Source organism: Dendrobium catenatum, unplaced genomic scaffold (genome assembly GCF_001605985.2).
Source record: "Dendrobium catenatum unplaced genomic scaffold, ASM160598v2 fragScaff_scaffold_1088, whole genome shotgun sequence".
Lineage (NCBI taxonomy): Eukaryota > Viridiplantae > Streptophyta > Magnoliopsida > Asparagales > Orchidaceae > Dendrobium > Dendrobium catenatum.
In genome coordinates this window covers 466,996-487,573 of record NW_021319550.1, presented here as the reverse complement: position 1 = coordinate 487,573, position 20,578 = coordinate 466,996, and the positions used below count along the sequence as shown (strand labels likewise).

The 20,578-nt window shown below is 37.0% G+C and overlaps 3 protein-coding genes across 5 annotated transcripts; 2 read left to right on the top strand and 1 right to left on the bottom strand.

Annotated features, from left to right (window-relative positions):
• Positions 1 to 43: 43 nt before the first annotated feature.
• On the top strand, positions 44 to 12,358 carry LOC110099891. The gene is made up of 8 exons (XM_020827197.2): positions 44 to 190; positions 377 to 682; positions 1,225 to 1,424; positions 1,596 to 1,946; positions 2,067 to 2,267; positions 2,363 to 2,433; positions 10,370 to 10,512; positions 11,930 to 12,358. The coding sequence occupies exons 1-8, from the start codon at positions 163 to 165 to the stop codon at positions 12,259 to 12,261; spliced, it is 1,632 nt and encodes a 543-aa protein (XP_020682856.1). The 5' UTR covers positions 44 to 162; the 3' UTR covers positions 12,262 to 12,358.
• A 1,247-nt stretch (positions 12,359 to 13,605) lies between these two features.
• On the top strand, positions 13,606 to 15,771 carry LOC110099889 (pentatricopeptide repeat-containing protein At1g06143). Of its 2 annotated transcripts, XM_028698440.1 has the most exons (2): positions 14,083 to 14,221; positions 14,296 to 15,771. In XM_028698440.1, exons 1-2 carry the CDS (start codon positions 14,214 to 14,216, stop codon positions 15,497 to 15,499), a joined length of 1,212 nt encoding a protein of 403 aa, XP_028554273.1. In that variant the 5' UTR covers positions 14,083 to 14,213; the 3' UTR covers positions 15,500 to 15,771. The 2 variants fall into 2 exon arrangements, with proteins under 2 accessions (XP_020682853.2, XP_028554273.1); XM_020827194.2 differs by having other exon boundaries at positions 13,606 to 15,771.
• Positions 15,639 to 20,220, bottom strand: LOC110099892 (peptidyl-prolyl cis-trans isomerase-like). Of its 2 annotated transcripts, none has more exons than XM_020827199.2 (2): positions 20,057 to 20,220; positions 15,639 to 16,354 (listed from the first exon to the last, which is right to left on the bottom strand). In XM_020827199.2, the coding sequence occupies exon 2, from the start codon at positions 16,310 to 16,312 to the stop codon at positions 15,788 to 15,790; it is 525 nt and encodes a 174-aa protein (XP_020682858.1). In that variant the 5' UTR covers positions 16,313 to 16,354; positions 20,057 to 20,220; the 3' UTR covers positions 15,639 to 15,787. The 2 variants fall into 2 exon arrangements, with proteins under 2 accessions (XP_020682858.1, XP_020682857.1); XM_020827198.2 differs by having other exon boundaries at positions 15,639 to 16,315; positions 20,057 to 20,214.
• Positions 20,221 to 20,578: the final 358 nt, after the last annotated feature.

The window sequence follows — 20,578 nt, the reverse complement described above, 5'->3', positions numbered from 1 at the left end:
TAAATTCAAATAAACCGAATGGGTGGCCTGGTAAAGAAAAAGAGATAAATCTCTCTTGGTTTCTTGAATAGCTAACAGCTGCAGCAGAGCAGCGGTTCATGTTAGAGCGTTCGGCAACGCTCCTATGTTGCCAGCTGATTTCTGTTTTTACCGACGGCCGCGATGGCGAAGCGATTCCTCTTCCGTATCAGTAACTTTCCCACTCTAGCCGTCTTAATCATTTGCTGTTATTCATTTTAATGGCTCACGCAATCCATTCATACCCTAGTTTCCATAACTTTCGCTTTATCGTCGCACTCTAAGTTCCGAATATGGGGAATGCTGTCCAATCAATTAGTTGGCAAATAATTTGCTAAAAAGATCATCTTTTCACCAGATTCCTTCCTGCGCCTTGAGTACAAACGTCACTCGTATCAGCATCTCATAAACGGCCTACTCAATAGGCGCCTCTCGCAACAGCATCAAGGGGAGGAGGATGAGAAGAAGGTAGGGATTGCTGATTCGCCCAAGGATCCCATTCTGCAAAATTCTAGACTGCTCAAGCCAGGTTACGAGTCGGAGCTTCTCAGAGAGGGCTCCGACGATGACGATTCGACTGGGCGAAAGTGGAAGGTAGAACTCGCTTGGCTTTCCAAAGCTCTGGAACCGGCGTTGCAGCTTTACAAGTGGGCATCCACTGCAGGTCATATTGTTACTCAAGAGTTTCTTTTGGATGCATGGATGTTTAGGGTAGCTCGTTGTCACTTTTCGATATGAATTGCATTTTACTCTACTGATACGCCATCTGCAGCATATGTTCATCTTATTGGTTGAAATCCAATTGGCTATAATATGAGTAGCTTTTCTAGCGTTTAGATTGCATAGCTTCTATCAATTTGTATGCATTCTTCATGGTTAACTCTATATTTACTTATAATTGAACTAGGCATGAGCCAAAATCAAAATTTTGGAAATGTTTATTTCCTAATATATAGATCGGTTTGCTTATATTAGGCTTAAACTAAGTAAAAGCTCTGTAGGGCGAAGAATTCTTTTTTTTTTTTTTTTGGGACATTTAGGCCATTTAAGGCAAACTCACACACACAACGCATACATATAGACTCAAACCCTAGACCTCTTAGTTGGAAGCCTAAGCTCTCACCCAATAGGCCAAGAAGAGTTGTGTAGGGCGAATAATTCAAGCTTACGTTTTGCTTTGATTTAACAGCTGATGTTATGGCGCAGGAATTGGTGAAAAGCCGGCAATACCACCAAGTACAAGATCTCTCTTTGAGATCCTTACAGATCTTCAAGTTAGTAAAGCTGGAATTCAAGAATGGAGTTTAAGTGACCTTACAGTTGGTCTATACCTTATCCACCTAAGTCAAGCATCAACTGCGAAGGTTGAAGATTTAAAGGGTGTCCAGATTAATTCTGAGTCTATGGTAATTTCCCAGTTTTTCCTATTACAGAGAAGTGATATTATTACCTAGGTACCATATTTCTGAAGTCATTTTCATCATTTATACTTTAAAAATACTTTCCAGCTTTCTTTCTTTCAACATTCTACATCATTTAAAATATCAGTAATGTACTAACTTTGCCTTACTGCCCAGGTTCAAGAGCTCATTTACCACCTTGAGTTGGCTAAGGGATGTTATAAAGATAGCACATCAAGCATTGCACGACACTGCATGCTTCGAGAGAGGAACATTCTGAAGTTTGTAAAAGATTCTAGTTTACTACGCCCTGGATACTATATTGGGGTAGATACTCGAAATAAATTAGTAATACTTGCAATTCGTGGAACTCACACTGTCTATGACCTTATAACTAATGTGGTTGCTTCAAGTGATCAAAATGTGTCATTTGATGGTTTTTCTACTCATTTTGGAACTGCTGAGGCTGCTCGCTGGTATCTACACTATGAGATGGGAACCATTAGAAGACTCTTAGAGAAACACAAAGTAAATCTCGACATCTTATGATGAAAACTGTTTTTAATTTCTTTTTCTTATTAAATGATTAGTATTTTTCATGCCTATTCTGATTCGTAGATTTGTCATTCTTAAAAAATTCCTGGACAGGATTTTAGGTTGAGGCTAGTTGGACATTCCCTTGGAGGTGCAGCTGCTGCATTGCTTGCTATCATGCTGCGAAGAAAGTCTGCCAAGGAACTTGGGTTCAGTCCTGATATTATATCTGCGGTTGGATTTGGAACTCCACCTTGTGTATCAAAGGAGCTAGCTGAAAGCTGTCTTAGCTATGTGTCTACTGTTGTGTTGCAAGTAAGCTTTTTTTTTTTTTTTTTACTGTAAAAATTTTGAAGTGCTTTATTCCTTTTCCATTTGCAATGTTTAGTTTATTTATTGATATTTCCCAGGATGATATAATTCCAAGGTTAAGTGTAGCTTCACTTGCCAGATTGCGGAATGAGATTCTTGAAACTGACTGGTAAGTTTCAAGGACTAATTGCCTTTTGTGTCAATATTACCAATTGTTACTTTACTTGTTTTAGTGAAGTAAATAAGGATTACTATATGCTATTCATAACATATTTAAGCAAACATTTAGTTGTTAAAATCCAATGTGACATTTGAGTAGTAAGTTGTTCCTATTTCACAGTTACATAGAGATTTAATTATATTCATTTTTTTTTAATTTTTCCAATTGAGTACTTTACCGTCAATGGCCTTTTTTGGAAGATTGGGTTTTTTTGGGGGACTTCTTTAGAGATAACCAAATTCAGCAGCAGGAATAGTCAGATATAAACGTTGCTTAACTTCTTAGTCACAAAAAATCTATTTCCCCTTGAAAATATTTTGCTTAATATCTCTTCAATGATTGATTAATTTCATCAATTTTGATGTACATTTTACGATTTGTTGCCAATCTAACATTAAGCCTCAATCGATTCATACCGGCTAAGGACAGGTAATGATGGTTATCAAAGAATAAAATGCCATACAGAATAATAATAATTTTTTTGTATAACAATTTTTATTGTGACAAAAGAAGTGTGGGCTAATGAATGAAAGAACTACAACAATGATGATTTGTTACGGAGGGGGACTAACCTAGTAATAGATGTAAAGTTCAAGACAAACTCAAGTTTTGCATGTAAAACCCCTTGAATAGAATGAAATTGAACTCTTAAATATCGAAGTGACTTTTAGCCTAGCACGTGAAATTTTTTTGAGAACTCTATAGCTATGCATGCTTGTATAGGAACACTTTCAGGATGGGTTCAATTTGCTACAATTGCAAATGATTTAGTATTTTAGTCTAGCCCACATTGGCAAGCTTGAAGGAAGTATGGAGCTTCAAGATGCACCATAAAAAAAGAACAATAATGTTAAGAGGCAAGATATTTAAGTTATTCCGTGGAGTTTGCCTATCTACAGTGCTCAAAACCACCAAAAAGAATTCTTTTCACTTTTTTTCTTTCCCTTCTTACAATCAACACTCTCCACCTTTTATAAGGTCATAATGTTGCATTTTCGACTATTGTACTTTGTGGTTGACATGTCCATTAGTTGCCACACATAGCAAAAAATGGAATGGTGGTCGAGGATGAAAAGCCTCGGGATTTGCCATCATGGTTATTATGAAGACTGTTAGTGTGAGACCACTTAGCCTGGGCTACCCAGAGGCGTGTCTTTTGGGAATGGCAAACAGAGAGGAGGCTTGCTAGCGATTGCATGGTTTGTGATGGGAGACAACTAGGGTTGGTCTTTTTGCTCGATCCAGGTAGGTGCTAACAAATAATTGCACTTCTAGATGGACGATCTTGATTGAGTGCACAAAAATGAGATCCAACAATTTCATACAAATTCTGTAATAGGGGTCATGGCATTTTCTTCAGTCATACAAGTTATGTGAATCAAATGGATATAGGCTCCTACCCATGAGAGAAGGTAGATATGGGCCTAATGATAATTGTACTCCATAGCCTCAAATGCACTGAATTTACACATTAAAAAATAAAAGTGAATGTATGAATTGAATAGGTAGATGGAGTTAATGACTCATGTTAAAAGTTTGTATTAAAATTCAGTAGTTTTAAATCTCTTCGTCTCCATCTGTGGGATTCAACCAATATTATGAAAATGGTCAAGCATTGTTGAAAATGGTGTTGTTCATGTCATTATCAACATAACATTCAGTTCATGCTAGCTTCTCAAAAAGGAAACTAAAAAAGATAGAATCAAGCACATATGGAGGGCATTGAGAAACAGGACGGAGGGTTGGAGGTTTGCAAAATTACAATGCTAACTTTTCCATTCTTGGATTTGAAATGCTTTTTTATTTAGTCCATAAAGATGTGAGAGAAGGGCAGGTGTATGTGATTAGAGGTGAGAGAATGTGGGTATTGGATAGATGGGAGCAAAGATGATCAAAAGAGGAGAAAATACTATGTTAGTTTCTTAGAAGGGAGTGTGAGAGCTACAATTATTCACAGATTGTTTTGAAATGAATAGAAAACAAAGAGTAATTAGCCAATGATTAGTAATGGTTCTGATTTGTGAGTATTTATGAAAGACCCAAATTTTGTTATGCCAGAAGTAACATTTTGTTTCACTCTCCAATGCACCTTTTACTATAAAATATATTTATAATTTTAAGTTGCTTAGCATTTGGATCATTCTAGTTTATTCCTACAGAACGTTTGTTATCAATTAATTTATTAAAAAAAAAAAAACTTCTTTCTCCTCCCAATCCTTCCTCTATTGACTATCTCAATTAAATTTCACGGTCTATAGCAACCGAACTCAGTAATCATCATCACGCTATCATTAGCTTTTTCTCAGTTAGCTGGAGTCAGTTTTGTGAATCTTTCTTCTCCATTCACTTCCTTTGGTGCTATCCAAGATGTCAGCACTATTGTGTGTAAGATTGTTTTCTTATAATTTTTAGTTCTATTATCTTTGGTTTAACCATTTCCCTTTGTAATACTTTGATATAGATATGCTATCTACTTGCCTTTACGGTTGCAACTTTTGTCCTTAGTTGTGCATGCCGAACCACTCAGATATATTTTCTCTATTCTCTATTTTTAATAGATATTGTTCCAATTATCCCTGTAATATATTTATTTGTAATCCTTCCTTTTTTTTTTTTTCTTTATCATAAATTCATCTCAACACTCTCATTTCTAAGATTTGTAGGTTACCAACGCTATATCCATATAGCACAGCTTGATTAATTATAATTTTCTAAAATATTCTTTTATATCTTCGTGATCCTCCTATAACATAATAATTATGAATCAATTCTCCATTAATTGTCCATCTTTAAATCCTCATGTAGCACTTGGAAAAAAGAAATGAAAAATGAGGATTCATAAAGTAGATGCCAAATATGATGAACACTACCAGTTTTGTATTCATTCTATCCTGTTCTTATTATGTGTGTTGACTTTTTAGTTGAGAAAAAAACCTATCATCAATTCTACTTATATCATGTTATTAGATATCCACTTTATGTGTATCGGAGATCACTTTTAAAGGTTAGCTATGCATTTATAAATTAATAAAACCTTTTTTTAACACAAATTGCTTTTTAATTTGACCTAAAGCGAGCCCCACATAATTTGGATAAGGCTGATGATCTCTTTACCTTATCGTGAAATCTGTTCATATTCAGTTTCAGGAACAAAACCCTATTGTTCATGTCTCTTTCTTTTAGGATACCGGTAGGGAGGTAGGGAGGCAACCAAGTGATTTAATTGAAGCCTTTTACAATCTTACTTGACAGGCATTCAAAATGAATCTTTAGAAGTAATAAACCTTTTAGTTTCTCGTATTTTCAATAGAAGTAGGGGATATTATTCTTTAAAATTATAAATATCATAATAGAGAAAATGATCAAAATGGTCCCTCAAATTTTTTGTGAGGGACCAAAATTATCCCAAACTGTTTTGAAAGTCCAATTTGATCCCTCATGTCTTTAAAATGAGATTTTTTTTGTTTTAACATCGAATGTTGGAGTTAATAATATTAAATGTAAGGGTATTTTGGTCATTTTTAATTAAATATTTATTAAATATAATTTTAAGTAATTATAATTTTTTTTTAAAAAAATATTAATAATATTTTTGATAAAAAAATAAATAATAATTTTAGTTTTAATTTAAAAATTTTAGTCATATTTTATAAAATATGATCGGTGGGCTCTGAAAATTTGGCCCCGGCCTCCCCGCCGCACGACTGCTGTTTTTTTTTTTGCTTTTTCTTCGGCAAAGGAGTTTTAATGGAGTAAGTTCTGGGGTAAATTTTGGAAGGCAGATGGATTTGTAGATAAGACACTACCCAGAGATTTCGCCCTCATTTTGTGAGGACTTTATGATATGAGTTCTGGTTTGCTATAGGTGCAAGCCCCTAACTTAATTACCCCTCTCGATCACGAGAGAGAACTTTCGATTAAGGCTAGTCATCAATCAGATACGTATGAAATACGTGATATCTGGCATATAGTAGTAGCAATGGACATATGTATTTGAAGAGTTTGGGAATTTAGAAAAATTAATATTTAAAATAAAAATTGCACCATCGTGCACTTAAAGCTGATGATGGGGGAATGGATGATAGACCAGATCAAGATCCCATGGTTCCGTCGTCCCGGGCCATCATGGTCCCTGGTCTACTTAGTCAGAGGAGGTAGTCGACCCAACCTGACAGAAGGATCTTTGTCGGTAGCCATGGGTTGCTTCGTCCAAGGGTACCTTGTGGACCTGGGATGAATGTTTGTCTAAGGGGACAAATTTGAATCCACATTAGTTAACAGAGGGCTTTGTGCCCTATCGATCATATCGTATTGATTCATATCTCAAGGATTTGATGCCGCTAAGGAGCGTATCGGCTCTGGCCATAATCGGTATTTCGTGGTACCATTTGGCGGCAAAATAACTCGGTTCAGAGGGCACTGGGTCATAACCGTTTAACCTGCGGTGCCATTTGACGGCAAAACTGCAGGTTAGAGGACACGTACCACGTCCTTATTAGCAGGAGATTGTTTGAGAATGGATCATAGTGATATTTTCGACTAGGCATTTGGCTCTATGTGAGCTAAAGTTATATTCGAATTTGCCCACCCCGGCAAACTGTTGCGGAGGGTGGATGGATTTTGCTTTAAGTGGTTTGCCGGATAGATTTCAGTTTTAAATATCTTTGGATTTTTTTGGATTTTGGATTTTGGGTACTTTTGAGTGGCATTTTGAATCATTTGAAAGGGACCGCTCCGGTTGAGATCTTCGTTCAACATGGCCATCATCGGGGTGATGTTAAAGTCACTTGAGAAATATTTGAATTTTGTGGATATTTGAGGGCATTTTAAAATGCTTGAGATTGATCCCTCCAGTTGAGATTTTCGTTCAGTACAGCTATCATCGGGGTGTTCGGGGTCATTCCCATTTGTTGATTGAACCTTGTCGACTCGGCCACGCTGTTGACCGTGGATCGGGTTTCTCGTAGGTTTTGTGCCTTTGTTTATGAATTTTCTTTGTTGAAAACCTTGAAGGCCTGATATGAATGTATTAAAATAAATATATCGATTGCTACAGTCGTATATTTGTATCATAGTTCGAACCCTGTCTACTCCTATTTAGCTGCTTAGGAGGATCGAATTTCGTAGGCTTTGTGCCTATATTAGTGAATCCTCTTGATCATAAGCCTTGAAGGCCTAATATGAATGTATTAAAACAAATACACCGATTGCTACAATCGTGTATTTATTTGAATGTTTGAACCTTGTCGAAATCTATTGATCGGTTGATCCACATAGGAGGATCGGGTTCGAACTTGAATTCACTTATTGACCCACGCAGCATCCCTATACGTCACGTGTGTACCAATAACACGCTCGTCGAGGCTCATGCAGGTTGCGATTGTATTTACCCCTTTAGTGTATCTATGTGTATACAAACTACAGTGCATATGTATGGTTATTTTGAAGTGATTGTAGTTGTGCTGGTAATTATCATTTGAATGCATACAACTTTTCGTTGAAGAGCTTATACACGCCTTATGTCCTCTAATACAAGTGTTGCGGATCCAGTGGCGGTATGATGCATCTCCTCATCTTAATGTTGACTTCCCTTTTATCTCATTCACCGGGGAGGTTCTTCTGGACTTTGAAGTCAATGACCACAGCTTTGGAAAGGACTCCTTTTAGAATCTTCAATGTAGTAGGCTTAATTTCTTCCTAGGGATAGGACCAAGAAGAAACTTTGGAACACCAGGAAGTTTAGTTCTAATTTATTCAAACTTCTTTTCTGTTCTGCCAGGAGGTGTCCTCTTATGTACATCGGGTTGCCTTTATACACGACGTACTAGCTGTATCTCAATCACCGCTATCGTAGGTGATATCTACACTTGTGTCCACAGTGGTTCGTTGTGTTTACGAAGTGCCCACTATTGTTATCCACAAGTGGCTCGTACTCATTTGCAGGGAATTGTTGTATACACTACGACCTCCTGGAAGTATTCGTAGGGGAGCCATTTGTATTAATATCATATCCACTTTTCACCAATCTCTGGTGGTTTGCTGATTGTACTTGTTTGTAGGGGGCGAATATTTCACTATCGGTTGACAGCATTGTCTTCTTCAATCAACAGACATTGTTGCTAGTATTGGAGGTTTCAATAGTGCATGTAGGAGGGACACCAATGCATTTCATTCTTGCAGGTACGATGCACCCGGTTTCGTAGAGACTGTTGTGAGAGTCCACTAAGTTCTTTGTTTGTATGGATCGAGTACTTATTAAATCAAACTCCCATTCTATATGGTTCATGCTCATTGCACTTGGTTTGGTTTGGTTAAGCTTGAGTTCTTCATTGCTCGTGTCAAGTTCAAGTTTCATTTAGGCTTGAGTTCATTGAGTTCACAAGTCCAAGTGCTCAAGTTCACAGATCCTTGTGGTCTAAAGTTTTGTTCAAGTTTCACTTAATATTGCACAATTCAAATTCGAAGTACATGATCAAGGTCTTCTGAAGTCTTTTGCAAGTTCCAGTTCATATTCGAATGATTTGAGCTTGGTTCCAATTTGATTTTATTTTATTTGATTTTGACCTTTAGAAATCATTTGAGTTTTGTTCAGGTTCAAGCCCTCGAGTCATTGTTCATCTGAGCCCGGGTTCTCTGCATTGCTGCTCAAGTGAAGTTTTTATATTGCTCAAGCTTTGCACATTTCAGTGAAAATTTCGGCAGCATCCCGGCATTTCCCCCGTTTGGGGGAAATATAATGGAGCTGGGCCTTTCCACCACGCTACTCGAGCGTGTATGGTAGGTGTCCTAAGACATCGCGGCCGTACATCTTTTCATCCCACAACGCTACAAGAGCTTGTATGGGGCCTTCAGCAGTACCCGTACAAGAACACCAGTGGCTCTCCCCACCACACTACAAGAGCGTATATAGGGCTTACCCACTTCGCCATATGTGTCGCATCGGACTCCCTCCTACCGTGCTACAAGAGCGTGTATAGGTGGTTCTCTGATACGGCACAAACGTCGAAAATGAGATTTAGAAGATTATACCTTGCGTAGCAGTCAAAGGAGCGAAGTCGTTCAGGCATGGAGGAGCCGAAGTAGCAATCGAAAGGGAGAAAGTTGTCTTCACTGCAAGCGTGCTCCCACGCTTGCTTCCGATCGGAATGTCGTAACTTTGATCCGATCGCAAGGGAAAGCCGTCAAAGGAGTCGTAGAAGCGGCACAAAGGGGAAGAAGTTGACTTCACAGTTGGTGAGCTCCCGCGTTGCTTTCGATCAAAGCTTTGTAACTTCCGATCCAACTGGGAGGGAAAGTCGTTGCTGGAGCGGTGTCGAGAAAGGAATGAGGGAGAGTGAGAGAGCTCGGGTGGGAGAAAGAGGCCGAAGGCCTCGTCCCTTCAGCCATTTAACGATGCGGATGCGCAAGCGATGCGGGGAGAGCGTCGCGGTCGTGTCCGCGACGTGCGACGTGTGAAAGGCAGAGAGCAGGTGAGAGAAAAAAATATTTTTTTATTTGATTTCTTTTTTTTTTTTTTTTTTTGGGACAGTTTTTTTTTTTTTTTTTTTTTTTTTTGGGACAGAAACGGGTCAACACTGCTCTTGCTGCTGTATCAGAACTAAGCTTATTGCACTAAAGATATTTAATTTGTGCATGTTGGTAACTTATTTTTATTATTCTTTTCCGTCTTCCTTTCTAGATTTTTTTTTAATTTCTATTTGGAGTTATCTGTTGTGCTGCAGGATGACTATTTTAGAGATGGAAGACTGGAAAGGCATTGCAGAGCTTATTGCACTAAAGATATTTAATTTGTACATGTTGGTAACTTATTTTTACTATTCTTTTCCGACTTACTTTCTAGATTTTTTTTTTTAATTTCTATTTGGAGTTATCTGTTGTGCTGCAGGATGACTATTTTAGAGATGGAAGACTGGAAAGGCATTGCAGAATTGGTTACTAATGCTAAACATGTTGTTTCTTCCGTCCAAGATGTAGCTCGAAAACTTGCAGCTTATGCAGCTAAGTTTAGGAAAGTATCAAATTCCTCTGGTAAGCAATCGACATCTCCTGCATACTTTGTTTTATTTGTGATCTGAAATTGATTAGTTAATGATATCTATATGAAGTCAGTTTTCGGTCATCGTTTCATATTGTGATATTTATCTCCTCAATGGATGCCATAATTCTGTTCGAGCATGGCTGCTTAGTCCATGTTCTGAAGATGTGTAACATCTTGGGGTTAATAACAAATATCACTGTATTTCATGTTTAAAAATGCTTCTAGCTGTTATTATATGAATATATCATAAATAGAACTAATTGAGTGTTTTCTTAAAGATAAATACTTTATTTTGAGAAACCATTATGATTGTTTTTTATTATCATGATCTTAGATTAATATTGGCATAATGAGAGTACATGTTCTAAATAAAAATTTATTAGTTTTTATAATTAAATATTAAATGTCAGACAACTCAATATTAAAATATTAGAAGTGAATTTTTATAGCTAGATATGTTCATGAAGATTGCTTGGGATTATGTTCATCAAAAGTTATATATTTATTTTTTATGTTGGATTTGAATGCTCCAGATCTTTAATTAACATTTTTATTTTTATTTTTATGCGATGGTATGCTTGTTAAATTATATATATATATATATATATATATATATAATTCTATTAACTCTCTCTGTATTCATGTGCAAGAAAAGTATGTTTTTCCATCCTCTTTACAATGCAAAACTCGCTATTCGGAAATTATTTTTGGGCAAGCTATTGCTTAAAACTCAGGCAACTTGGAACTCGGTTTTTCTCACAGCTTCTTTCCATTGCATACAGATCTTTTTTAAGTCCCTTTAAGCACCACTATGGCCTGCACTGTCCCTTAATCCTTCATCATGGAAAAAAAAAATAATTAAAATTAGCAAGTTTAGAAAGCTAAACTAAATGCCACAAGAGAAGAATATTACAAGCAAAATGTATATTAAGTTGCAGGCAGTTCTAGGTGTCTTGAAGGAATTCAGATATTTTCTGGCATTCATCTAAATTTTAGGATGTTGAAAGGTTGGAGTAGCTCCAGTGGAAGATGAGATTAGAGCGAGTCGTCTTAGATGGTTTGGTCACATAAAACGGCGGCTTTCCCATGACCCGGTTAGGAAAGTAGAGGTATTAGATTTGACTTATGTTAAGAAAGGTAGAGGTAGACATAAAACGACTTTGTTAGAAAATATTAGAAATGATCTTTCTTCATTAGATTTAATCGAGAATTTGACTTTTAACAGAATACAATGGAGAAAAAAGATTCATATAGCTAACCTAACGTAGTGGGACAAAGGCTTAACGTTTTATACAATTCTTTCATTATGCTTCTCCAAGGGTATTCCTTGAACCACCTGAACAAAAGGCATTGCACGTCGCACTTTTTTCTGTATTGCATTTCTGATGCAATTTGTTTTGTCTGTAGACTTTTCTCTGAGAAAAGAGCCGATTCGCCCAGAAACACAAGTTGCTGATGGCGCCATTGGCAAGCAGAACGAAAGGATTTTGGAGGAGCTTTTCCTGCCTGGGACGCAATATTTCTTGAGAAGAGAGAGTGACGAAGGCAGCTCAGATAATATACCTAATGTGAAGGGCAAAGAATTTTATACTCTGTGGAGGAGGAATCCAGGAGAGCATTTTCGAAGAATATTGCTCTCTGGTAATTTGATATCGGATCATAAATGTGAAAATCACTATTATGCTCTCAGGGATGTACTCAAAGGCCTTCCAGCTTCTGATTGTAGGACAAACTTGTAGATTTGATTCCGTTGTATCTTTTTTGTAAATTAAATTCATAATTTTCATAGATTTTTCTTAGTTATCTTTAATAGTTATTGGGATAGTTGTTCATTAATTTGGAGGTTACATTAACATATTTATTTTTTTCACTTATGGTTTAATATCTTAAATAGATGAAAGAAATAAAAAAAAAAATTCTCAGAAGTGCATAAGGTTTTGTTTGGGTAGCTTTTGATCTCTATTTTTTCGCTGTTTTTTTTTTTAAATTGTATTAAAAAGCTGTTGAAAATAAAAAGAAGACTAGTTAAATATGTTTTATACAATATGTTCTCTCCAATTTGAGCCTGATAAGGCATGTTTCACTCATAAATTACATAAACAAGAGATTCAGTACTTGTTTACATAACAATTTTTTTTTTTTGTCAACAAAAGCAATAATCTTTACTCATAATCTCTGAAGCTGTAGACCTCAGAAAATGAATCAAAATCTAATGGGGTTGTGAGAGCAAGGAATGGATAGTGATAAGAAAATATGAGATTACTTCGTGCAAATCTTATATTTTATTTGAGGTAATTTTTTTTACAATTTTATTTTTCAAATTGCTATCGTATTGCTATTTTGCTATAAATTTTTTGACTTTTTATCCAAAAAGGCGAAGGAGATTTTCTTGATGAGCTGCTTGGTTGGATGTGGATTTGTACCATAGAGATAGGTTAGTATCAATTCAATCGAAAGATTTTGATTTTGAGTCCTTGGGGATGGCAAGAACCGTTTGGATTTGATGTCATATAGTTGTCATTTTGCTACGCTTTTGCAAATACTCAACAAAATATTAGCAAATATGCATTAATAATTGCACCTTTGTTGTCCTTTTACTGAGTATTTATAAAAATGCAGTAAAAAGACAGCAAATATTCAATTAATAGAATATTTAATGTGCTTTAACTGTCATTTTGCTACGCTTTTACAAATAATCAGCAAAAGGGCAATTATGAATGCATATTTGTGCCCTTTTGTTGAGTATTTGAAGAAGAGTAGCTAAAGCGCAGCAAATTCGAACAGTTCTCGCTGTCCGGCCTCTGCAAAGAATAATTTCTCTATTTGGTGATTCATAAAACTGAGTTGGAGAAAGATGATGTTTTTGATATTTGATGACAGAAATTTGAGTTGACAAGATCTCCCATCTTGGATTTATTATTCTGTGGAGTCCGAAGCATCACGAGGCCAATAAAAATGTGTCACGTCACTCTAAAAATGTACCGAACTCGGTACCCGCGCTTGATACCGGACGTGTAATCGGGAGGGAGAATCGTCCTTGTCCGCACAGAATAATAGCTCCCCATCTTGAGAGAACTAAAGTCTGCTGAGGACCTGCTAGAGCAGAGTGTTGCTGTAGGGCTATGAATATTTGATACCTTTTAAATAACCTATAACAGTTGCATTAGAGGAAGAATACAGAGAAGAAAAAAGAGAATATGAAGGGAAATCAAAATATTCTTTCATTAAACTATTCATTATCATAGTTTCATCGTTATATGGGAAAAGCATATGCTGCATATCATTACCTGCGTTGATATGATTATAAGTAATGCTCTAGCTTACCTAAAGCATCTGCTTCCCTCTTTGTTACAGAAATGTTCTTCATCTAAGGACCTCAAATCTCTACATGCAACCATATTGAAGAACAATTATCACCATGACTGCTTCATTATTAACCAGTTTCTAGCTGCATGTAGCCGGCTCCATCAAATTGACCATGCCTTCCTTGCATTCACCCAAATAGCAGAACCCAATATCTTTGTCTACAATGCAATGATTGGATGTTTCATAAATTGTTCTTCAGCAGTTGATGCCCTCCACCTGTTTGTAGAAATGCCCAAGTTGAAACACCAACCCACTTGTCATACCTTCTCACACCTCATCAAGGCCTGCACACATATCCCAGCGATTGGATTTGGTGAAGGAGTTCATGGGCAGGTTAGGAAGAATGGGTTAGTTTGTCATTTAATTCTACAGACCGGGTTGATTGATTTCTACTGTATCGTGCACAGAATAGAAGATTCAAGGAAAGTGTTTGATGAAATGATTGTCAAAGATGCCTTCTCATGGAACACAATGATCGTTGGATATACCCTCTTTGGCGATTTAAATGCAGCGCGTAAGATATTTGATGAAATGCCTGAGAGGAATACAGTGTCATGGAACGCTATGATTGCAGGATACGCAAGGTCGGGGGATGTCGAGTCTGCTACGTCTCTCTTCAATCAGATGCATTGTAAGAATTTGATATCATGGACTTCCATGATTTCCTGTTATTCTCAAAACAGGTTATTCATGGAAGCATTGGAAACATTCGATGCGATGAAAGCTGCAGGAATGAACCCAGACAAGGTTACAATGGCAACTGTGATATCTGCTTGTGCTCATCTAGGAGCACTTGAAATAGGCAGAAGAATGCATCGACAGACAGTCCTAAGTGGGTTCGCTATAGATGTTTATATGGGATCAGCTTTGATTGATATGTATGCAAAATGCGGAAGCTTAGAGAAATCTTTGGTCATTTTCTTCAAGCTGGAAAATAAGAACCTCTTCTGCTGGAATTCGGCCATTGATGGGCTTGCAATGCACGGACGCCCCAAAGATGCATTTTACATGCTCTCAAAGATGATAGAAAATCGAGAGAAGCCAAATGGTGTAACCTTTGTCAGTATTCTCAGTGCTTGTAATCATTCTGGGCTCGTGGAAGAAGGGCGTAGAATGTTTCATAGAATGGTTGAGTTTCATTCAATTGAACCTGAGATGGAGCATTACAGCTGCATGGTTGATCTTCTGGCTCGCGCTGGCCTCCTACAAGAGGCACTTGATTTGACACAGAAGATGGTAATTGTTCCAAACTCAGTCATATGGGGAGCTCTGTTAAGCGGGTGCAAGATTCATGGAAACATGGAAGTTGGACAGATCGCCATGGAAAGGCTTACAGCTTTGGATCCGAGTAAGAGTAGCAGTTATATGCTATTGGTAGATATGTATGCCAAAGAGAATAGATGGACAGAAGTTGCTGCTGTAAGGGGGAAGATGAAAGAGATGGGAGTTCAAAAAATGAGTTCAGGTTGTAGTTGGATTGAGATGGATGGGTTGGTTCACGAGTTTGCTGCAACTGATACTTCTCACCCTTCATCTGAAGAAATAATTCTCTTATTGTTTGAATTATTTGGTCACATGAAACATGCAAGCTTCATTCCAGATATATTCTGATGTTTTGTTTTGTTTTTTCCTTTTGCTTATGAGAAGATTTAACTCGTGATCTGTAACTCATCTTTCAAAGTGAATGTATTACTTGTTTCACATAAATGAATCCTATAAAATCGTATGAAGTAGAGAAGAATTCAAGAACTGAAAGAAAAAGCCTTTATCTATCGTTTGTATTACAGAAAAACAGAAGGCTCATAATGATAGGTTAGAAGGGCATATCTCAATAACATTCTCTCGCTGATTTAAATCAGCTTCAATAGCATTTCCTTCAAAACTAAAACTAAACACATCTTAATTCTCTATGACTTCTCCGCAATCTTCAATCAACACTGGCGATGAAGTCTTTCCAGATTGTGATCCTTCCCTCTCCATTGCCTGGACGACAGAGTATCCATCAACAACCTTGCCAAATACCACATGCTTTCCATCAAGCCATGGCGTTTTAGCAGTACAGATGAAAAACTGCGAGCCATTTGTACCTAGACCAGCATTGGCCATCGAGAGAATACCAGGTCCAATGTGCTTCTTCGTGAAGTTCTCATCATCAAACTTTTGTCCATAGATGGATTCACCACCGGTTCCATTGCCTCTGGTGAAGTCCCCACCTTGGCACATGAAATTGGGGATGATTCGGTGAAAGGTGGATCCTTTGTAATGTAGGGGCTTCCCTGAACGGCCAATTCCCTTCTCTCCAGTGCAGAGGCATCGGAAATTCTCAGCTGTCTTTGGGACAACATCGGCAAACAGCTCCATCACAATGCGACCAGCTTTGGCCTTACCTATTAGAACGTCGAAGAAAACTTTGGGGTTTGCCATATACTGTGACAATTAAAGACATGTTAATTCTTAGCTTTATCTCTGCATCGTAGAAAAATATTTAATCAATGCATGTTAATTATAAGTAGAAAGTGAAAAAGGAGGCAAGCACAAATAAAATTTCCAAAGAAGAAATGCATTACTCTCATTTCTTGGTAAAAGAGATCTAATTTGCTGTTTGAAAGTGGCTATTTAGGTTCTAAGTGTGGGAAAATGACTGGTAAGATTTATAACACTTCAATATTTTAGCAAAATATAATTTAAATTTATGTGAAACAAGTAATAGAAAATTTTTTTATCTGCCTTTTTCTCCCTTGCTTTCATGAACATGAGCACAAAGCTAGCAGCTAGCAGAAATTCACTTATCCTAATGAGAGTAGCAATCATCTTAAATCGTACATCTTAAAATAGCATAATAGGAACATAACATTATCATACGAAGGCTAGTGTTATCTATCATATGAAGCATTTTAACAAAGGATAGTAGTAGTAAATTTTACCAGGTGTATAAAAAATTAAAATGATAAGGAAAGCACGTAATTACATGCAAGGTGTATGAAAATGATAAAGAAAGGAACTTAATTGCATATGTAATAGCTTTCACAAAAAGATAGAAATGAGCTCCATAGCGCTTACTTCGCAGCAGATGACTATGTTAATGTCAGAAGATCTCGATACAAGAGGATGAGAGTGTTAGACCGGTCCAGCCGGTCCACACGGGACCGGCAATTCACGAACAGGCGGAATCTCCGCCTCCTGCGGAGATCGGGCGGGCCGACCGCTCAAACAGAGCCTTTTAGGAAGGATTTTGGGGGGGGGGGGGGTTAAGAGAGAAATTTGAATGTAGGGAGAAATTTGATATCTCTTAGATTTAGGTTTCTTTGGGCTCTAGTGGCGTCTAGAGATTTGGGAGAGATCGATCCTCCTCTCGAATTGAGGATCAATTGTATCTTTTATATTTTGTTGCATCTTCTAGTGGAATACAAGTCTTGCATCGATTCTTCTCACGGTTTTCCCTGGTTTGTGCTGATTTCCTGCTGTAGACAGCAGGTTTTTGCTGTTTTTCCTGCTACAAACAGCCGTTTCACTGCTATTTGCATATCGATTTGGGTTAAGATTGCTTGCGAACTCAAGTATTACCTTAGGGTTACTTGCGAACTCAAGTATTTCCTATCAGAGAGCTAGAGATGGAGAGAGGTAGGAAGAGATGGAGGTAGGAGTCAGGTAGGAATTCCTACCTCCCTCTCATTAACACAAACAAAACACAAATAAATTCCCCTTTCTTTCTTCACACACACACAATCACTCAACAAAAAATTATGTTTTTTTCTTGACCTCCAACAAATGGAATTTGGTAGATGGTCTTCTAATGTAGAGAAAATTTATAATCTTGCACAATTTTTTAGTTCAGTAAGAGATTAAACATAATATCTCTTGCAAGCCTTCAATATGTGCTCTCTCACATACAAAATGAATTTTCATTTCTTTCTTGACCTCCAACAAAAAGAATCTAGAAGAAGGCGTTTAGATGTAGAGATGATTTAAATTTTGCACAAATTTTGAGCTCAACAGGAGGGTTGGTATAATATATCTTGCAAGCCTTCGATATGTGCTCAATTTCTGATGAAACCGAGATTATTCTCCCATCTCTGATTCAAGCAATTAGTAGAAGTGAGAAATCAAACGTCTCGAGATTTTCCTTGAATACAGGACGCAAACGAGAAAGCAAAACCAATATTTAGGTTGTAACTGTGGGAAAATGGCTGGTAAGATTTATACCACTTCAATATTTTAGCAAAATATAATTTAAATTTATGAGAAACAAGTAATAGAAAATTTTATGATTTGCCTGTTTCTCCCTTGCTTTCATGAACATGGGCACAAAGCTAGCAGCTAGCAGATATTCACTTATCCTAATGAGAGTAGCAATCATTTTAATGCGTACATCTTAAAATAGCATAATAGGAACATAACAATATCATACAAAGGCTACTGTTATCATATGAAGCATTTTAACAAAGGATAGTAGTAGTAAATTTTACCAGATATATAAAAAACTAAAATGATAAGGAAAGCAAGTAATTACATGCAAGGTGTATGAAAATGATAAAGAAAAGCACTTAGTTGCATATGTAATAGCTTTCACAAAAGGACAGAAATGAGCTCCATAGAGCTTACTTTGCAGAAGATGACTATCTTAATGTCAGAAGATCTCGATAGAAGAGGATGAGAGCTAGAGATGGAGAGAGGTAGGAAGAGATGGAGGTAGGAGGCAGGTATGAATTCCTACCTCCCTCTCATTAACACAAACAAAACACAAATAAATTCCCCTTTCTTTCTTCACACACACACACACACACACACACACAATCACTCAACAAAAAATTATGTTTCTTTCTTGACTTCCAACAAATGGAATTTGGTAGACGGTCTTCTAATGTAGAGAAAATTTATAATCTTGCACAATTTTTTAGTTCAGCAAGAGATTAAACATAATATCTCTTGCAAGCCTTCAATATGTCACATACAAAATGAATTTTCATTTCTTTATTGACCTCCAACAAATAGAATCTAGCAGAAGGCCTTTTAATGTAGAGATGATTTAAATTTTGCACAATTTTTGAGCTCAACAAGAGGGTTAGCATAACATCTCTAGCAAGCCTTCGATATGTGCTCAATTTCTTATGAAACCGAGATTATTCTCCCATCACCGATTTAAGCAATTAGTATAAGTGAGAAATCAAACGTCTCGAGATTTTCCTTGAATACAGGAGGCAAATGAGAAAGTAAAAACAATATAACTCCCTCGATTAACAAAAACAGTAAATCAAGATTAAATGCAACTGGCAAACATAAGCAACATTTATGCTAAGTTAAACTTCCAAAGGAATCAATAAAGAAAAGCCCAATACCAATTGGCTCAATAGTAATCACAGCAATAGTAATCACAGGTCCCTCTTTCTAGAGTTTCAGTTTCTCTGTCGACCTCCGACAAATGAAGTCTTCTAAAAGTGCTTTTTCATTTATAGAGACAATTTATAACCTTGCGCAATTTTTTAGCTCCAAAAGATAGCTAGCATTGCATCTCCTGCATGCCTTGGATATGTGCTAAATTCCTCATAAAACCAAGTTTAATTCTCCAAATTCCAATTTAAGAGATTAGTAAAGTTAGAAACAAAACATCATCATATGTTCTCAGACCAGAGAATATTATGAACCCAAATAGCGCAAAAGATGTGATACGAAAATGCACAAGTCAGAAAGACCGCATAGGGGATTGAACAATCTGTATCCAAAACAAGCATAAAGCAACAAGGATTAGAAGCTATTTGGGATTACTTTCTATTTTTGTGATACAAAAAAGCAGGAGCAAATCAAGTTTGTGAGAGTTTGTCTGATTGAGATGAAAGACATACACCATAAAATGGGCTTCTTTTATCAATATAACAACGTGCAAACATCAAGCTAGGATTTTTGTTTTCTGAGGTGTCTTTATCATGCTTGATATTTCAATATTGATGAATCTCCTGAACGAAACCTTTATCGTTATTTTTTGTGCAATGGGAAAGTAAGACTTTCATGCGGCTTCCAGAGAGAGTCAGGATCAAATATACTTTTACCCGCTAATCGATTGTTTAAGAACCAATAAAGAAGCAAACAAACAAGACAAAAGAACAAGGCTTAGAGAACTGCTGTGGATCGGCCAAAGATTGCAGAAGAAAAAAAGGTTCATTAAAAACCAACCGGCGTCGGTGAATGCGCAAATCAAATGTATGATGAGCTTCGCCACAGCCCAACTTTCGATTTTTAACCTCTCGAACGCCGACGTGCTGAAGAATCTTATTAAGAGTGAGTGTGAGGAGAGTAGCCTCCCTGAAGCAGAGAGGCGGAGGGTTTTGTTCGCTAGGGTTTTCTTATAAAGTTTTAGACGCGGTAGTGCCGTTGATTTATGAAATCCAACGGTCCAGCTTACATTTCAATCCGGTCGGCCAAGTTCCTACCCACCAAATAAAAAATAGTTAGGTCACGCCTCATTAAGCTGTCGGCTAAGCATCAAAGCCCTACATAGAGTCAAAATATCCATTGGGTACTCATGCTTTATTTGGACGGGTTTTGTCCACCCATGCCTATCCATGGTGACTTTCGGGATGTCGTACCCACCTATACCTACCAACTTTCCATGATTTTTAAACAGTGTCTGTCACGGACTGATGGTCTTGAGGCTTGTTGCTTTTTGCTATGATTGCAAACTTTCTAGCCGTATAT